This window comes from Erpetoichthys calabaricus, chromosome 3 (genome assembly GCF_900747795.2).
Source record: "Erpetoichthys calabaricus chromosome 3, fErpCal1.3, whole genome shotgun sequence".
Lineage (NCBI taxonomy): Eukaryota > Metazoa > Chordata > Cladistia > Polypteriformes > Polypteridae > Erpetoichthys > Erpetoichthys calabaricus.
Window position 1 is genome coordinate 19326776 of NC_041396.2, and position 20362 is coordinate 19347137.

A 20362-nucleotide genomic window follows, 5' to 3' on the forward strand; every position below is an offset into this window, starting at 1 on the left:
AACTAAATTTAACCCACATGACTTACTCTCCATGATCCATGATGTTAAGTAATCCGAGAGGCTCTGCGGAGTAAAGCTACAGCCACAGAGGTTTCAAAGATGCAAATGGAGGTGTTCTAAGGATCCAACGTGGAGGATTCTTGGGTGTCTTCTGATGCGAGTATACTGAACAGACACTGCCAAGAAAATGCTGGCAGGATTATATTTCACAGTTGGCTTAAGACTCCCACTCTGCCCAGTAACAGAAGAAAGAAGCCTGGGCTACCTCAATCAACTTTCTGCCACAACACCTACAAGAAAAAGTGGTCCGAACAATAGTACAATAGAACAAGTACAAATAAAGAACCAAGGACAATACGAAGCAGGGTGCCGATAAAGACTCACAGAAAGCACTGAATCAAAGATAAATCAAAATATAATTTAGTTTTGAGGAGGTTAATTTAACTAGCACAATATTCAATAATTTGGAGGTACAATTTCCGTCAGATTTCCCTTGTGACTTTAAGGAGTTTGCAGAAACAACAAGCATCCCAGATACAATAATAAAGAAATAGAAATGATCAAAAAAATCATTTATTGGTGATTTTCAACAGAAAAGTAACATTATTAGATGATCTAAAGGTTGAAAGCAGTCTGTGATTTGATCTTAAAATTATTTGGGATGCCCTGATGTATTGCCCATTTCAGAAGATTTTCTTAATTATTTGGGAAGACACTCCATAGCTATACCAATGCACAAAACAGACAAGCAACATATTTAAGCCATACTGGTAAGGTGATCAATATGAAAGATGTTAAACAAAAATATTTGTACTGTTACGTGAACCTTTGTGGGACTAGTATTAAATTTTCACATTTGCTTGATCCAGTTCAGAATCATGGAAGCTGGAGTCCATACTGCCATTAGCAGCTCCAAGGTAGGATTCAGCACTTGGTAGAAAATCACCGAATCACAGGGCTCACTCTCACAAAAATACGAACTTATACTTGAACTAATTTAGAGTGTCCAAGGAATCTAACGTGTACGACTTTGGGAATAAGGGAGCAAATTCTACACAGCCTTACTGAGAACATGTAAATTCCACACATACAATGACTGGGCATAGGAACTGAACATGGGACATGGGATTTGAAAACAGGGCACTGGTTTCTTGGGTTAGAAGCGTTTATCACTGTGGCACCCGGTTTGAGATGCTACATAAAATAAATGCATTGTATGTAAAATATTTCAAGTTGATTCTATTTAAAGAACATTATTTACAATGTAAAACTTTTCCAGCCTAACTTGTCACACGCAGACAGAATATCACGTGTTCAATTGCAGTAGACAGTGAAGCGGACAGGAATGGGGAAGGACAACACTGCTGTTCTAAACTGACAAGGATCGCCTCTGCTGAGACAGCTGCATTTTAGTGTTATGACATCTGCTGTCAGTCTGACAGAGCAAATTTCATTGCCAAAATCTTTTCTATGAAGTACAGGTTTCCAATTTTTCAGCTTATAATTTAGCTGTGTGGCTAACTCTGACCTTGTGAAAATGTGACAATTGCTCTTATAAATGTCTCTCTTACAAAATCAGTTTTAAGATTTCCTGGTCTTCCTGCTTAAACATCCTTTTGTTGTTTAAGCCTTTGAGGAAAGTCTACCTAACCGTGAGGGGAAAAATCAATGGGTCATAATCAATGCATATGCAGTTGACGGCTTCTCTCAAAGACACATGAAAAAATAAAATGCTTATATAAAGAGGCACTGAATGTGTTTAACGGAACATATATAGGTTTTTTTCTACCTTGATAGCTAATCAAGAGGATATAGCTGGAATTTTATTGAAGCATGTGTTTATTTTAACCCTGAAGATTGTGTTACTTTATTTTTCAGAAGTCTTCATATGGCCTATAAAACAGATTATTCAATGTATTGATCCCATTTAATCTAGTTATAGGATCATTAGAAGGCAGAACCTCAACAGCATTGGCACAAGGCAGAATGTGGTTAGAGACTACTAGAGGACCTGTACTTGTATATACTCAGCAAAAAATCTCAACCCACTTGATATTTGGGGTGGTGTAGCTGGAAATCTAGATCTGAAGAACTAAAGCAAACAAAATTGGGAAAAAATACAAGCTCTACACAGTGACTCACCCTGGGTTTGAACTCAGCATTTTTGAACTGTGAAGCAACTGCTATAACAATAGTTTCACCATCCTACTTACATGTACATTTAAGTAAACATGCTTTTGCAAATTTCTTAATCAAGTAGGAAGTATTTATTCTAGGAGAGACTTGTAAGGATGCATGTACAACAAAACAGGCTGTGTGTCCAAACAGCCAAACCATAGACTTTAAAATCCCAAGAGGAATCCATTTCAGTGCTTATCATCAATGAACTCTCTCGGTGAGGGGAATAACTTGGCATGCCAGTGGCCAAATTTTAGGGAAATGGAAATAGAAATAATTATATTTGTTTGAAACATGTAATCAAAATGAATACTTAAACAGCTATTGTATTTGTCTCATCATACTTGCACGATATTTATTCCACCTCTGCTTTGCTCATTTCCCACCTTCATATGGAGTACATTAAGACTGCACCTTCAGAAACTGGCTAATTCATTGTCAAAATTAAAGTTCAAAAGGCTGACAAGGCCACAAAAGCCCAGCATCCTTCAACCACCCAATGACATGCAATATCCATCGATTCATCATCCATAACCACTTTTATTCATTTTAGATTTGTTAGGGAATGAAGCCTCTTCACCAAAACAGAGGTTTAAGATTTTCTGAATTTTCTTTACTTAATGGGACAGACAAGGATGGCTTAGTGGATAATGTGGCTGCCACAAGGATCAAGAGGGTTGGGATCCAAACCTGCTCCAAGTCACTGTCCATATGGAGTTTACACATTCTCTTTGGGACTACCTCTCACATGCCCAAATACTGGTTAGGCTGTGTGAATGTGGGTGTGCCCGTGAAAAGGCCCCACAATTTTTTTCTTTTTTTAATTCCAGGATAGGCCCTGACCCCCTTCATGAACCTGAACTGGATTAGGTAGGCATCAGAATGTAATGGCATGAATATTTTTTGTGTTACCAATATATATGTTGACAAAAATAAAGCAAAAAAAAAAAAAAAAACCCTTACATTTATGAAGAACACGTTTATTTAAGGTAAATTACAAATAAATTCAAAATGATTTTCCGAGGAAAAATAATATTTATAGGAAATAAAATAAAAAAAACACCATTTATACTGGGACAATGACTTTTCAAGAAAAGACCTTCTTGAACAATAGAAACTCAGAGAAAACCAGCCATGTGGATCCATACACCCAGAACACTAAAGCCTTGTATCCTGAAGCTCCACTATGCAACACACAAGAAAACACACTTGCTTTACAGGCTCCTGTGTTAATGGAACTCTCACTGTAAGTTTGCTTATGAGAAGGCACTAACTGCAGTGTCCTAATCATCCACCACCTTTTCTCTCATTTAGATAAAGTTGGTGTTTAACGGTTAAAAGCCATTTCTCTGTACCAACCATATAGATGTAGTTTCTGCTATGCAGTCTAGCACTTTTTAGGACTAGAAAAGTAAATATGCAGTCTCTGCTAATAAATTCTAAACCTCCAGTACTGTCTTTGAAATGTCCACCAAACCTTGTGCATAATAAACATTCTCAAACCTGCTTAATCTAATTTAGGACTATGGTGGGGGTGAGCCTTTCATAAGAAGTAAGGGCACCAGGCCTCACTGCTTCTTTATAAAAAATCTTGCCCATCCACCTATCGGTTTTCATAAATTGCTTTTCCAGGAGAGTCACAAGGCAGCTGCAGCCTATGCCAGCAATCACCAGGCACAAGGCAGGAACAACACATGGAGACGTGCCAGTGACAAGGCGAGCACACACTAAAATAATGGGCCAATTTAGTGACGCCAATTCATTCAATATGCATGTCTTTGAATTATTGTAATGCACGCTGTAATAGTGTGAATTGTCAAATTATTTTTTAAAAAAAGAAAGTGGCATACATTTTATCACAATCTTTTTATCAAAATGGAGGGCTACAACATCTGGAAGCTAGGCCAGGCTCCAAGTATTCTAAAGTGAAAAGCTGCTGGTTCAATAGAGAACATTTGAAAAGTACCATGGGAAGGTTATAGATTTATATTCCACATTTCAATATTGCAGAAACACTGAGATGCAGTGGTTACTGGTGCTGCATAATGGATCCCAGGTCCAGAATTCAAATTCAGTTATTGTCAAAGTGCATTCTACTTTAGATACCCTAGTGTTCCTCTAATATCTCAAAGATATACAAGTTAGTCTGTGTGAGTTTGGGTATGTGAGCCCTATGCTGGAATCTCGACCCACTCGGGGATGGTCCCTTGTTTTGAGCTTTGACGCTGGGTAGATAAGAGTCTGTCTAGCCTCCAATGACCCTGAATTGTATTCCACAAGTTTGAAAATGGAAGAACACTCCACAGTCCAAAGACATGCAGGTTACTAAATTGGCACTAGCGTGTGTTTACACAAGTGTGTTCATCTTGCAATAGACTTTTCAGGGATTGCTCCCGTCTTGTGCCCGATGCTTGCTGGAATAGGCTCAGGTTTTACCTATGTCCCTGTTTAGGATAAGCATGTTTGGAGGATATTCATAACAACAACAACAATAACTCTTTACATTTATACAGTGCTTTTCTCACTACTCAAAGCCTTCTACACATAGAGTCTTAACTACTGCCAATGTGTAGCATCCACCTGAATGATGCACCAGTATGCTCACCACATTAACTGTAGGGTGAGAAAGATGGAAAATTAGGGACAGGAGATGAATATGGGGCCTGAATTACCTACCACAGAGTGTCAGGACCTTGGTTTTACATCTCATCCAAAACATTTTACAACACAGTGTCTCTGGTGTTGCAGACCACTCCAACAATCCTTCCAGCACCAACCCAAGCTTTTCCTAGATGGTGTCCCATCCAACTACTGGCCAGGGCTGAACAAGCTTAGGCTTAAGTAAGATTGCCTGTGCTGCAGTGCATGTGGTATGGCCACTGGAAGTCTAGAATTTTTTATTTTGGTATTTTGCAGATTGTACAGCCCTCTGGTGGCTAAAAAATCATCAACTACAAGCCACATATTTTACGCCATAATCCTGTGCCTCCCTGTACCATGCAGACAGTCACTTCAACTATGCCCTTAATTTGCAAAAATGCTTTGGAAAGGAAAAAAATTTTTTAACTAAGTAACCATAAGTGCTGTGACTCCACTTCAATTGACTTAATTATTATTAAGGTGGTAACACAACACATTACTGTTTGAAAATACAACATACTATTAACATTCTCAAGCCTACTGTAATCCAAATCAGAATCATGGGCACCAGAGGCTATCCCAGCCACACAAGATACAAAAACCCAACTTGGAGGCACAGCCCACCCACATACATTTCCATTGTTATCATTAGAAAATGCCAATGAACCAGAGTGGGCACTGGGAGACCTTTGATAATCCAAAGACATAGACATGAACCACATGTGTGATTCAAACCAAGCATGTTGGGTAAGTGATACATCAGCACTAAACACTGCACCATTTTGATATCCACTATTTGGACAATGTAGTATCACTAAAAATGCTAATTTAGTCCAAAATGTACAACAATGATGACTTTATTTTGTATGTTTCAAAAGGTTAGGTTCCTGGGAAATAATTATGAATTTTTGGCTCATATTGGCTATGAAATTAACCACTTACTTATTCATCTTGTTTCATTCACTGCTTAATCTAAACCTACCTTCATTAGGAGTCTATCCACTGGGCACAACAAAGGAACCAATAATAGATAGGGCACACTCATTACAAGCAAACAAAACGAAAAACCACCAACCACCCCTAGGCTCTAAATTTGAGAAAAAAGTGTGGTTAAAGGTGTGTAATTATGCATTATTGTCTAGCGTTTACAAATGAACATGAGTAATAAGTGCAATACAGATTTTTGTTCCAAGTACTAGGGAGTAAACCCTATGCCTCCTTCCCTAAGAGAGAGACACCCTGGGGAATCATACACTTAATAACTCTACAATATTGCGGCAATTTCTTCTTGATAAAGCATTTTAAAAATGACACTTCTGTGGCTGTGGGGGGAGGTAGGGTTATAAAAGCATTTTAACCGGCACTAATCAAATTGGTATGAACAGTCTACTATATAATAGAAAGCAATCATTGCATTTTTATTGGACTGCATCAAATAAAGTATACAGATAATCCATACAAAGTGTCAAATGCACGTTTTAAAAAAAATAAAAAATAAAAAAGCGATGTTAACTGCAAACTTGAGTTTAAAAAAAATAAATACAATTTACATATAAAGGATGCAACAAGGAAAATAAAATCCATCTGTACCCTACCTAAGCACAAGATGTCCATTTCTTTGTTATACACAACGGCACCACTATGGAAACAGTCACTGCCCACACGCTTTAAAACAACCACCCATCAACCCTCGCAAAGTGTGTCAATGCTCACCGACTTGTGTGATTATTTATGTAAATACTACAAATGTGTGATTGCAGGCACAATAGTTCCAAAAGGACCAAAGGACTGGAAATGCAAGGAAACAAATGATGCAGCAACCTCACCAGTTTAGGTCATCTTTGACCCAACTGCTAGTTTCATTAATGCATGGGCTTACAGTGGGGTTAACACTGTGGGTCAGTCAACCACGTATTTTTTATGATTTCATGTTCAATTAAATTTTTAATAGCATTCTTCAGTACAGGCTTACACATATTTGCAACTGTAATACAAGGACTATAAAGTGCTAAACTATACAACATATGGCAGCCACTAGAGGACTACACTGTGTACATACTCCATCTGCAGCCAGCTTCAGTCTTAACTAAGGTGTAAGCGCTCTCATTATGAAATTTGTAGGTAACACTACTTTTGATATTTGTGTCATCACCTCCATTGGGGTTCATGCATCTACCGAAGCACGTTTCACTTTTGCCTGTCTGAAGAATGCAGCTCAAGTGCCACATTTACATCATCTGATTTGCTAATTGAAGTAACAAGAGACACCATGTCTAAATAATTCAATATTTTTCAGCAATGCCTTTCAGATTATACACAACCCTGTACTAAAAAACAAAAAAAAAATACTGAATGCTTCTTCCTCATTAATAATGCTGTTTCATATTGTTAGTAAGCTTAAAGACAGCATAAAAGTAGAAGCTAAAATTTGACAAGTTGGCTAAATGCATCAGCTTAAAATTTCTGCTTTGTTATAATTCTCAAGAGTCTTGGAACACTGTCACAAAGCATTGACTGAGACCACATTAACAGAAAAAAAAAAAAATCACAAATGAATTGGGCATGAGAGAATACCTAATGTAAATACCCATGTGTGGAGTAGCTGGGGTAAGATAATGGCAGACGCCACAGGGGATAGAAGACGAAAAATGTGACTTTGGAAGATGGATGGAATGCCATACAGAGACAGGTGCTTATCGCACTGGGAGAATCATACTTCATAACAGACGTGAATATGAAAAGGTAATGAAAAGAAATATACACAGACTGACAGGCACTTTAATATTAAAGTCATCATAACATTCTCAAAACTTGCAATCCAGTTCAAGATTGTTAGGGTGCCACAGCCTATTTCCATGGGGCATAAATAAGCTCAAAAAGTGAAATTAGTCCATCACAGGCAAATGTACATCATAACACACACACACCATTCATTTTCCAACCCCACTTTATTTTGAACAGGTTCATGGGGAAGCTTAAGTCTAGCTCCGCAAGCATCAGACAATGCGGGAGCAATCCCTGCACAGAGTGCCAGTCCATCATAGGTGAACACAGATACATGGCACAATTAGGCATTACCAATCCATCTAAAATACATGCCTTTGGTCAGCAGGAGAAAACCAGAAGGCCAGGAGGAAACCCATGTAGAAACGGGGAGAAAATACAAACTCCACGCAGGGGTTTACTGCAAGGCAGCAGCACCACCACTCTGCCACCATGCTGCCTAAAAGGACATACATACTCACAGCAATAATCCATTTTAGAATGACAATGGCTACAGGGTAGGAATCAAGCCTTGTTGGGCCACCAGACTATCAAAAGGGCAACTTAGGCACCCACCCACATTACAGTATATATAAAAATAGCTGATAGACAAAAAAACAAATACAGGGCAAGATCAAAGGTTATACAATACAAACAAAAAATCTGCACCACAGACTTCGAAAAGCAAAAAAAAAAAAAAAAAAATTAAGTAAAAATAAAACACAGACTGATCCAGTCAGACTACCAGAGCCCTTGCTCCTAATCAGCTCTGCGGAGTTCCACATACACACACACACACATCAAACAGACAACCATAATCACTCCAAAGCACACTTCTACTATTGCACTAAATGAAGTAAATAATTGAACAACTTCAACTAACATATGAAATAAAATTCAACCCCTAGGTACTACACTGGCAGCAGTCCAATCTTGTCCTTTACCCCTGCTCAAAAAGCACAATGCGAGTGAACAGGGAGTGTAGAAGGTTCTCAGGAGACACATGCCAGCCCAGCTCCAACCCAGAAGCTATCAGTATGCTATGAACTTCTTCATAAACTAAAAGCAGATTGGAATTCAGGACACCATTAAACAAAATTATCTACTGGACCCCACAAAAAAGCTGGGATGAACACTTCCTGATTTCTCCGCTCTGCTTATGAATCCCAGCTGTCAAGTATTTTTAGTTTTTTTTTTTCCTTCTTCTTCTGTCCCTCTTACCCCCCAACTAAGTGGACATCTTTAGACACACACACACAATACTGAAATTTACACCCTTCAGGGTTTTTATCAGTCCCATCTGTAAACCTAGACCATCTCTGAGGTAAACCATCTCAACCCTCCCCTTTCTTTTTTTCCCCCCTTATTCTCTCATTAATCCCAGTATAGCCTCACAAAATGGCCAGATGGAGCTCACTGCATGCAGACTGCCACTGCAGCTCCTTTTTTCTACAAAGCCAACATGGAGGAAGACACCCAGGGCTGGGCTAAGCCGAGAGGGGTGCTTATCAGAGATGGCCCTGGCAGAGTCCTAACTGCCTACGTGCCTAAACCACCTCAAAGTAAGTAAAAGCGCACGCACACACACACACACACCCCAGCGAGCTAAACACACTTCAACAGCCCCAGGTCACCCACTGCAAAGGCACCATCGATGAAGAGCAAATGAAATGGGAGAAACCCTCGCTTAGCAGTAAATGTTAAAAAGAGGAGAAAAACCAAAAAAAAAAAAAACTGAAGCTTTTTAAGGTGTCCCAGGCAGATTATTTTAATAAAAGCTAAAAGACCCTTAAGGTTTTTGGATTTATTTGATGTCAGATGAAGAACATATAATATTGTTCACATTTTAACATAATAGTAAAAGGCTTCAATTTTAAGGCAACTTCCTTGTATGCAAATGAACAACTGCCAGCTTACTGTTCAAGCAATTTACAGACACATTTTTTTTAATGTTGTGTATATCCAAACTCTATATACACACACACATTATATTTATATTATATATATATATATATATATATATATATATATATATATATATATACACATACACATATTTATATGTGTATGTTTATTATGAATTTATATGTACAGATTGACACACACAGATACCCAAACAGTCACATGCACAGTACATGTATATGACCAGTTGGGTGCATTTAACATATTACACACAGATTTACAATGATATATTTTAATCTGAATTTTTGAATAATTTTTCTTCATTTTGAATGTAAAAAGTATTAAGGCATAAAGACACGCAAACAAACAACCTTACACACACAGATATCTCGAATGATGCATTTTAATCTGAATTTTTTTTAATAGTTTTCAATTTTGAAAATAAAAAGCATTAATCAACGCACAAGGAATAAAGACACGCAAATAAACAATCTTACACACACAGAGAACATGTCCAACTGGATGCATTTTACTTATTACACACACACGCAGATTTCGAATGTTACATTTTAATCTGAATTTTTAAATAATTTTTAATTGAAAAAGCATCAAGGTACAATGATACACAGTCTCACACACAGAGTGCATGCATATGCCCAATTGGTTGCACTGCACACATCACACACACACACACACAAGATTTAGAATGATACATTTTAATCTAAATTGTTATTTTTTTTTTTTAATTTAGAAAGCACTAATCAATGCACAAAGCATTACAAATTAAGAATCCACATCTCAACAACATGTAAAGTGCTTCAAAATGTGGAACTAATACAATGAATACACTACTATATTTATCACCATTTAGAAATAACTAGGCTGGCTTTGAAAAATAAAAATGAACAAACAGCAATCATCTCCATAATAGGATAATAGATGCAAGCAATCTTAATCCCCCCCCCCCACCAAATCTGTATACACTTTGAATATATACTTTATTAGCACTTGCCAAATATCTGTGTGAATGTTATATAGGTAGTCTCTTTGTTCACACACTTTTAGAAAAATAAGCCACCACACATTTTGCATTCCAAGATGGCGCACAGGAATATCAACTAAAAGCAAAAGAGCTAATCTCACAGCTGACAAAGCTAACAAACAGGTTCACTCACTAAAGCAGACTAGATAATTGGTATGTTAATAGCAAATTAAAAAAAAAATCTTAAAAATCCAAAAAGTAATAAAAAAGTATAGCAAATTGGGTGGTGGTGTAATTGTGGCATTGCGTGTATCTCTCTCAAGAGGCAATATGGCTTACGTAAAAGTGTAATTCGCACACTAATTATAAAGTCACTGGCTATCAATATTTGGAAAAAGAGGCTCAATTTATACATCATATTCACAAATAATAAAACACCGAAATTAACTGTTCTGAATTACGTGTTCAGCCTCAGGCTGGAGAAGGGGAAAAGGATATCTCCAGGTGGAAACAAGCTTTTACTGTTTTCAGTGTGAAGCTGGTATTCATAGCCCCCATTTTCACAGCACAGTCAATGCTCTTATTTTTTCCTTTCGAATCACTATGAAAATGTTTGCTTAAAGCACAATTTTGCCCATTTATTTTCTAAAAAAAAAAAAAATAAACTGTGGAAGCACTATACTATGTGACTTTTTTTTAACCTTTAAAATTGTCTACATGGGTTTAACAGCAATTTCCTTACATTTCTTATATAGAAAACAGCTTTCAATTTTATGTAATGCAAAGAATAAAGCATCTAGTATGCCCCTCCCCCCACTGTTAATGGTTTCCAAAGCTCTCTGGACTCCTTTGTAAGCAAAAGAGCATCGGGTAACTCACAAACACACACTTTGATCTTGGTGCACGGCTAATAAGATTTTAAATTTAAAAGGTGGAACTATTTTGGGTTTACTATTACTATGTACACATACAGATCTAGATGGATGAATATTCATTTCAGAGCTTTGAAAAGTGCATACATACAATTTAAAGCCATGCCCATTTATGGCACGTAGCACTTTACTTTATTGTTTAGGATTCAGGGCACTTTGTAAAAGATCTATCAGCTGTAATAAAAAAAAAATAACAACTGAAAGCCACATTTTTGTATACACATGTACAGCTGTGTATTGTTTTTTCTAATGTATAAAGCACATTTTTGTCATTTCTAATCCATATAGCACAATTCAGTGGAAAATAAAAATACACTTCAAAACATTAAGACTGCCTGAAAAACACATTCATTGAAATTACACACACTACAGCCTGCAAACTGTTCATATACCTCAAAATATGATGTACATAAACACATTTCTAGATGCACACAATCATTGAGCTTCTGTAAAAAGCCAAATTTCCTCCTGGGGACAGAAAGTTCTGTCCATTTATGTTGCATTCATAATTGCATGTATATTTAGATACACATGTGTGTGGGTGTCTGAAAACACACATCAGATATATAAAGATTAAGACCGATCTGTTATTTTTAGAAGTTCTTGGAGGACACAACTTTTAATGCTGCCCCCTCCTCCCCATAACCTCACCTCAATAAACAAATTCAATAAAAAGAATTGTGAAAAGTCATCTCAACTCAAGGTGTTTTGAAGACACCCCCCCCCCCCTTTCTTCTCTTAGGGGGGGTTATGATCAATCATTCCATCTTTCCATTTATGCCATCAGCATTCAAAACGTTTCAGTATATTTAAAAAATAAAAACCTAACAAAGACCTTCATATATGGAAGCCCCGCTCCACCCCCATTCTTACTCAACACGGAGATCTTTTTTAACGACAATTTTAAAGCCCACTTCAGGTGGTCTCGGTATGTCCACGTCGAGGACGGGAGCACGGACAAGTGTGAGAGGCAGATGGACGCGAATCGCGTTACCATTCCGGTCCGGATTGAACCAGAAGATTGATAAAAGACCCCAACCCGGCCTGGTATGGCCTGTTGATGAGGGTCGCGTGCCGGTGGGGGGGGGGGGTGTGGGCAGGGTGCTCACACCAACTCGAAGCACATAACGCTGAGTGTGCGGTGTTCATTTCTCTTCCGATTTAAGCTCCCCCCCACCACCACCATGTTCCGTTTTCAACGCGTTTTCACGACCGGCTGGTTCCCCCAATGGAGGTGGGAAGCGAGTAAAGGTCGCAAGTAGCAGTAGCATTAGCGGTAGCAGCCCCGGCCCTGCTCGCAGGTACAGTCGTCTTCACCCTCACACACAAAGGAGAGGCTCCCCCGTTTAAAAGCCCGGAGCCGCCATATTGAAAAGTTTTCTTTTGACAGACAAATAAATAAATAAATAAATGTGTGGAAACACGCACACACATACACACAAAAAAAAAAAAAAAAATGGTGAGGGTCCCCCACATCGTTCTCGATATGGCTTTGTTGCCCGTCCGCTTCTGTCGACACTCACCGGCGGCGGGCGGATCTTACAGATGCCCGTCTTCTCAGCGATGGGCCGGATCTTGTTGATGAAAGCAAACGGGTCAGCAAATTCCTCCCAGCTGGGTTCGAAGACCGGGCACTCCGGTGGTGGGATGAACTCGTCCGGCCGGGGCCGAGGCCTGGCTTGGCTCATCCTGACGAGGGGGAAAAAAATCCCAGACAGAATGGACAAGAAAATCGGAGTTCAAGCAGAGCAGGTAATCCGAACCCAGCGCTACACCAGCTTCCTTTCAATACACAAACAATCGGCATCAACTCTCTCTCTCTCTCTCACCCTCGCGCTCTCGCGCGCGCGCACACGCAGTCACACGGGGGGGGGGGGGGGGGTATTGCTGTTGCAGCTTATGCGTCCGCCTTGACATCTAGTCCCCCGTCGAGTTGCTTCTCAAGAAATAAAAATCATTGAATAAGAATAATAAAAACATGAAGGTTTTACTCTCACAATCGCGGCAGAAAATGGATAATGTTGTACTGTGTTGGAATTTACCGTCACCACCCCCAAAATAAAAGGTGGCCTCGTCGGTGCTCTAGGTCAAAGGGCACAAATGCTGTTATTGTAAAAACGGAAACTGGAGAGCACTCGGATCGATAATCCCGTTTAAGGGCTCATTTCTGTTGGCCTCATTTTTGCGCTTTTTAAATAAATCGAAGCTTAACCTAGTCGCGCTGAAGTCGAGCTCTACCGTCTGGGAAGATCTTAACACAAGGGGGCCGCCCCACCCCCTTCTCAATATGTGTAATTTGACAAATATTTAAGTTCATACACCTTTCAACCATCTACTGCCTAACTTTTTCCTCTTCATCTTTTCCCACTTCTGTGTGGAGCCAATGTACCTTTACAACCTTCCCTATACAGCCCTGTCCTGCACTTCCTCCTCCCCCCAGTCAGGCCCTTTTTCTTCAGATCTTCTTTTCCTTTATCCATCCACCTCTGCCATCCCTCTTTTTCCCACACATTCATTGTCTCTCATCATCCCATATCCATACCACTTCAGCCTACTTTCCTGTACTTTTCTTAGATATCTCTCCCTCTTTTGTTGTACTTCTGGTGGTATTGTTTCTTATTCAAAGGCGAAGTGGTGGCTCTGAGGCTAGGGATCTGCACTGGCAATCAGAAGGGGTTGAATTCCATAAACACCAGAAGTGACTCTACTCCATTGAACCCTTGAGCAAGGCCCTTAAACTGCAATTGCTTCATCCTGGGTATGACATTGATCTGCATCCAGCCCTGCAAGTCCTGGGGATCGGTGGCAGGATTGGCACTCCATCCACCATAAAAAATCCTCACACTGTTCCAGTGTGGTAATGAGGTGTCACCCGTTGCACGGCTGCACTCTGAACCCAATCCAGGTGGTACATCGTGTGGTGGGTGCGGAAATGTGCTGTATCAGCTTGTGCTTTCAACATTCTCATTTCTGCCATATCCAACTTCTTCTCCTGCACTCCCTTTACTGCCCATGTCTCAGCTCCATACATCATTGCTTTACATCATTTATTTGGGCTTTCAAAAAGCCTTTGATGTGGTCCTACACTGAAGATTCATTCTAAAACTTGAAGCTGTAGACATCAGAGGTAACCTTCAAAACTGGAACTCGAACTGGCTAACCAGCAGTAGACAAAGAGTTCAGATAAGAGGCGAATGTGCGACATGTAGTGAGGTCATCAGTGGAGTCCCTCAGGGGTCTGTCCTTGGAATGTTACTTTTTAAATTTATATTAATGACATTAATTACAATGAGATAGATAGATAGATAGGTATGAAAGGCACTATATAAAAGATTGATAGATTATATAGTGCCTTTCATACCTATCTATCTATCTATCTATCTATCTATCTATCTATCTATCTATCTATCATATAGTGCCTTTCAATCTATCTATCTATCTATCTACATTGTAATTAATGTCATTAATATAAATTTAAAAAGTAACATTTCTATCAATCTATCTATCTATCTATCTATCTATCTATCTATCTATCTATCTATCTATCTACATTGTAATTAATGTCATTAATATAAATTTAAAAAGTAACATTTCTATCAATATGAAAGGCACTATATAATAGATAGATATGAAAGGCACTATATAAAAGATTGATAGATATCAAATCTTTAATATAGTGCCTTTCATATCTATCTATCTATCTATCTATCTATCTATCTATCTATCTATCTATCTATCTATCATTTAGTGCCTTTCAATCTATCTATCTATTATATAGTGCATTTCAATCTATCTATCTATCTATCTATCTATCTATCTATCTATCTATCTATTATATAGTGCCTTTCATATTCAATGACTTTGTTAAATGGTGTGACTCAAACCACCTACAACTGAACACCAGCAAAACCAAGGAGCTGGTGGTGGATTTTAGGAGGGCTAGACCCCTCAAAGACCCCGTGATCATCAAAGGTGACTGTGTACAGATGGTGCAGACCTATAAATATCTTGGAGTGCAGCTGGATGATAAATTAGACTGGACTGCCAATACTGATGCGCTGTGCAAGAAAGGACAGAGCCGACTATACTTCCTTAGAAGGCTGGCGTCCTTCAACATCTGCAATAAGATGCTGCAGATGTTCTATCAGACAGTTGTGGCGAGCGCTTTCTTCTATGCAGTGGTGTGCTGGGGAGGCAGCATTAAGAGGAAAGACGCCTCACGCCTGGACAAACTGGTGAGGAAGGCAGGCTCTATTGTTGGCATGGAGCTGGACAGTTTAACATCTGTGGCAGAGCGAAGGGCGCTCAGCAGGCTCCTATCAATTATGGAGAATCCACTGCATCCACTGAACAGGATCATCTCCAGACAGAAGAGCAGCTTCAGCGACAGACTGCTGTCACTGTCCTGCTCCACTGACAGACTGAGAAGATCGTTCCTCCCCCAAACTATGCGACTCTTCAATTCCAACCAGGGGGGTAAACGTTAACATTTAACATTATACAAAGTTATTGTCTGTTTTTCACCTGCATTATTATCTTTCTTTAATTTAATATTATTTATTGTATCAGTATGCTGCTGCTGGAGAATGTGAATTTCCCATTGGGATTAATAAAGTTATCTATCTATCTATCTATCTATCTATCTATCTATCTATCTATCTATCTATCTATCTATCTATCTATCTATCTATCTATCTATCTATCTATATGAAAGGCACTACATAAAAGATAGATATCAAAAGATAGATATCTATCTATCTTTTATATAGTGCTTTTCATATCTATCTATCTATCTATCTATCTATCTATCTATCTATCTATCTATCTATCTATCTATCTATCTGTCTATATGTAGATAGATACTATTTTCTAGAACTATATTTTTAAAATGAATTATTTAGCTGTTCTCCCCGTGTCTGCGTGGGTTTTCTCCGGGCGCTCCGGTTTCCTCCCACAGACCAAAGACATGCAGGTTAGGTGGATCGGCGATTCTAATTTGACCCTAGTGTGTGCTTGGTGTGTGGGTGTGTTTGTGTGTGTCCTGTGGTGGGTTGGCACCCTGCCCGGGATTGGTTCCTGCCTTGTGCCCTGTGTTGGCTGGGATTGGCTCCAGCAGACCCCCGTGACCCTGTTCGGATTCAGCAGGTTGGATAATGGATGGATGGATGGAATTATTTAGTCTTTAAAAAATGATAACTTGCACATATATAATTGTTTTAAATATAATTATTACTTACAAAAAGTAGTCACTGGATGTTTTTTTTCCCTCTTTTAATCCTCTAAAGGTGTTTCACAGTGGAAAGGCCACCAGCAGGGTCATCTTAACGGCATTATAGGCCCCCAGGCAAAGCAGTGTGCTGGGTCCCCTGTTTTGATAACAAAACAGAAATATACATAGGCATCAGAAACATCGTGGGTCCCTATGTACCTGGGGGTCCTGGACAGTGCCAGTGGTGCCCGTAAGTTAAGACGTCCCTGATTATGCTGCTTTCTCTCTTACACTCAACGCTGCTGGTGTGAGTTTAGCCCTACACAAAAAAAAAAAAAAAAATCCCGATTGGAAAAATCGCATGGGGCGCAAAGTGCAGGACGCAGCCCCAAAGGGCATGCCTCCATTTTCGTACATGGCGAACACAATCTCTAACACGGTGTAAAAGCGATCGAGAGCCTTTCCTAGCAAGTCTCGGGGGCCGTGGGAGGATGCATTTTATATCCGTTTCACTGTTTGAAATTCCCCTTTTTGCGAAGGTTGCTCGCGAAGAGCGAAAACAGCAAACATAATAATGAAAGCTGTGATTTTTTAACAATATGTTAATCAGCCACCCCACTTTAAAAAAAACGCATTCTTTCCATTACAATGTCGCGAGACTCCAGACTGTCTGTAGCAATGCTAACAGGATGCCAGTCCATCGCTGGGCACACCCACACAACGCAGTTAGGCAAACACGCACTTTTTGAAAAGATGTGAAAGGAAACTTGCGTTTGCCACGCATGCAGACGTTTACCGGACCCGGCCACCGAGAACTTGGGCGGAGATGCGTCGATTTTTCCTTCCAACTCCCGAATACTCGCGCTGTTAGGTTTGTTGGTTTTTCAGAATTTGGTCCCGCATAAGTGAGTGACTCGACCTGGCGGGCATGTTTAATGGCTGGATTCACAGAAGAACAGACGATCTACACACATAAAAATAAACGTACCAAAGCGGGTCTTCAAAGCGATGCAATAGGGGCGGGTAGTATTTTTAAACAGCGCCGTGAGAGTTACACAATAATAGTGTGGCGTACCTGGGTGTGAACCTGAGAGGGACAAGCTCCGCAGGTGGTCGAGATCTGAGACCCGAGGCGGACAGGTCTACCTGGAGAAGCTGACGATAAAAGTGTTCGCTATATTGGCAGCCACAGCGCTTAGAGCTCTTCAGAAGAGTCTCCAGGCTGCTAGAGTCCAACTGCCTGGATGCGTGGTCACCAGAGTAGCGGGCATACAAGTCGCTTCTGAGGCAAAGAGCAATGGGACGAAGCAGCTGGGAGATGCCAGTGGAAGTGGGCACTAAATGCCAGGTCAATAAACGCTGATCTTGGAGCTCTTTTTTACTGGCATCTCCAGTAGTCCAAACAGTTGAGCACACCATGAGATATACAGTGGGTACGGAAAGTATTCAGACCCCCTTCAATTTTTCACTCTTTGTCATATTGCAGCCATTTGCTAAAATCATTTAAATTAATTTTTTCCCTCATTAATGTACACACAGCACCCCATATTGACAGACAAAAAAAAGAATTTTTGAAATTGTTGCAGATTTATTAAAAAAGAAAAACTGAAATATCACATGGTCCTAAGTATTCAGACCCTTTGCTCAGTATTTAGTAGAAGCACCCTTTTGAGCTAATACAGCCATGAGTCTTCTTGGGAAAGATGCAACAAGTTGTTCACACCTGGATTTGGGGATCCTCTGCCATTCCTCCTTGCAGATCCTCTCCAGTTCTGTCAGGTTGGATGGTAAACGTTGGTGGACAGCCATTTTTAGGTCTCTCCAGAGATGCTCAATTGGGTTTAAGTCAGGGCTCTGGCTGGGCCATTCAAGAACAGTCACAGAGTTGTTGTGAAGCCACTCCTTCGTTATTTTAGCTGTGTGCTTAGGGTCATTGTCTTGTTGGAAGGTAAACCTTCGGCCCAGTCTGAGGTCCTTAGCACTCTGGAGAAGGTTTTTGTCCAGGATATCCCTGTACTTGGCCGCATTCATCTTTCCCTCGATTGCAACCAGTCGTCCTGTCCCTGCAGCTGAAAAACACCCCTACAGCATGATGCTGCCACCGCCATGCTTCACTGTGGGGACTGTATTGGACAAGTGATGAGCAGTGCCTGGTTGTCTCCACACATACCTCAGTGCAAGACACATGACAGCCCGCATGGAGTTTGCTAAAAGACACCTGAAGGACTCTGAGATGGTGAGAAATAAGATTCTCTGGTCTGATGAGATCAAGATAGAACTTTTTGGCCTTAATTCTAAGCGGTACATGTGATATTTCAGTTTTTCTTTTTTAATAAATCTGCAACAATTTCAAAAATTCTTTTTTTTTGTCTGTCAATATGGGGTGCTGTGTGTACATTAATGAGGGAAAAAATTAATTTAAATGATTTTAGCAAATGGCTGCAATATGACAAAGAGTGAAAAATTGAAGGGGGTCTGAATACTTTCCGTACCCACTGTATTTTGTTTGTGGTTAGTAAAATCGTGGTGTGCATTGGAATATTTTTGGTTACAAAAAGTGTGCCACCAAAGAAGAAAGGTTGGGAAACACTGCCATGGGAGAATCGCTTTTGATTCCTAGAAAAAAACGCCAAGATAAAGGATGCAGAAAGAACCTTCAGTGGCGCTTTAACATGTTCCATAAATAATCATTAATAGACAATAACAGGTTTGTAAAATACCAAAGGATTCATGATTTCACAAGGACTCTACCTGCACAGGTTAAGTTACTTGATCTTCGGTATCCTTCCTGCTAGAAATTTTACCATATGACCCCAAATCAGAAAAACCTGGGACAGTATGGAAAACACACAAAAAAAACAGTGATTCTTAAATGTACTTTGACATTTATTTAATTGTAGACAGTATCACCCCAAGATATTTCATGATTTGTCTTGTCAGCTTCATTTCATTTCTTAATATACATCCATTCCGGCATTTTAGGCCTGCATCTGATTCCAAAAAGAACTGGGCCGCTGACGCATTCAGCACTTTGTAATGTCGCCATTCCTTCTCACAACACTTCAAAGCTGTTTTGGCACCGAGGATAACAAGCGATGAAGCGTTTCACTTGTTATTTTGTTTCATTCTTCCTGCAAACACGTCTTAAGGTGTGGAACAGTACGGGGTCGTCGTCCTCACATTTTTCATTTCCAAATCCTCCACACATTCTCTGTTGGGGAACAGGTGAAGACTGCAGGCAGGCCAGTCCAGTACCTGGACCCTCTTCTTCCACAGCCATGCCTTTGTAACGTGTGCATAATGTGGTTTTGTATTGTCCCGTTGAAAAATGCATGGACGTCCTTGGAAAAGATGTCATCTTGAAGGCAGCATATATTACTCTGAAATCTCATTGTCCTTTTCTGCATTGTGGCTGCCATCTCAGAAGTATAAATGCCCTTTTCCCAAGGGCACTAACACAACCCCATACCATGACAGATCCTGCAGGCTTTTGGACTTGCTGATCACAGTCTGGATTGTCCTTGTCATCTTTGGTCATTTCTTCTGATAAAGATTTGGAATCCTGACTCATCTGACCACAATACACGTTTGTTTCCACTGTGTGATAGTCCATCCCAGATGCCTCAGAGACCAGAGAAGTCGATGCCACTTCTGAATGTGGTTAACATAAGGCTTCTTTTTGCATAGTAAAGTTTAAAGTGGCACTTGTGAATTTAACTCCATATTGTAGTACAACTTAACAAAGATTGCCAAAGT

At 39.8% G+C, this 20362-nt stretch overlaps 1 protein-coding gene across 3 annotated transcripts in view; it reads right to left on the reverse strand.

The window, feature by feature from the left end:
* Nucleotides 1-13252, reverse strand: part of kdm5ba (lysine (K)-specific demethylase 5Ba) — a 96777-nt gene extending 83525 nt beyond the window's left edge. Inside the window, exon 1 of one of the 3 annotated variants that reach the window (XM_051924398.1) lies at nucleotides 12921-13252. In XM_051924398.1, coding sequence (XP_051780358.1) covers nucleotides 12921-13085 — 165 coding nt within the window. In that variant the 5' untranslated portion in view covers nucleotides 13086-13252. The remainder of the gene's footprint in view (nucleotides 1-12920) is intronic. The other 2 variants (XM_051924399.1, XM_028796415.2) reach the window with 2 other exon arrangements.
* Nucleotides 13253-20362: the final 7110 nt, after the last annotated feature.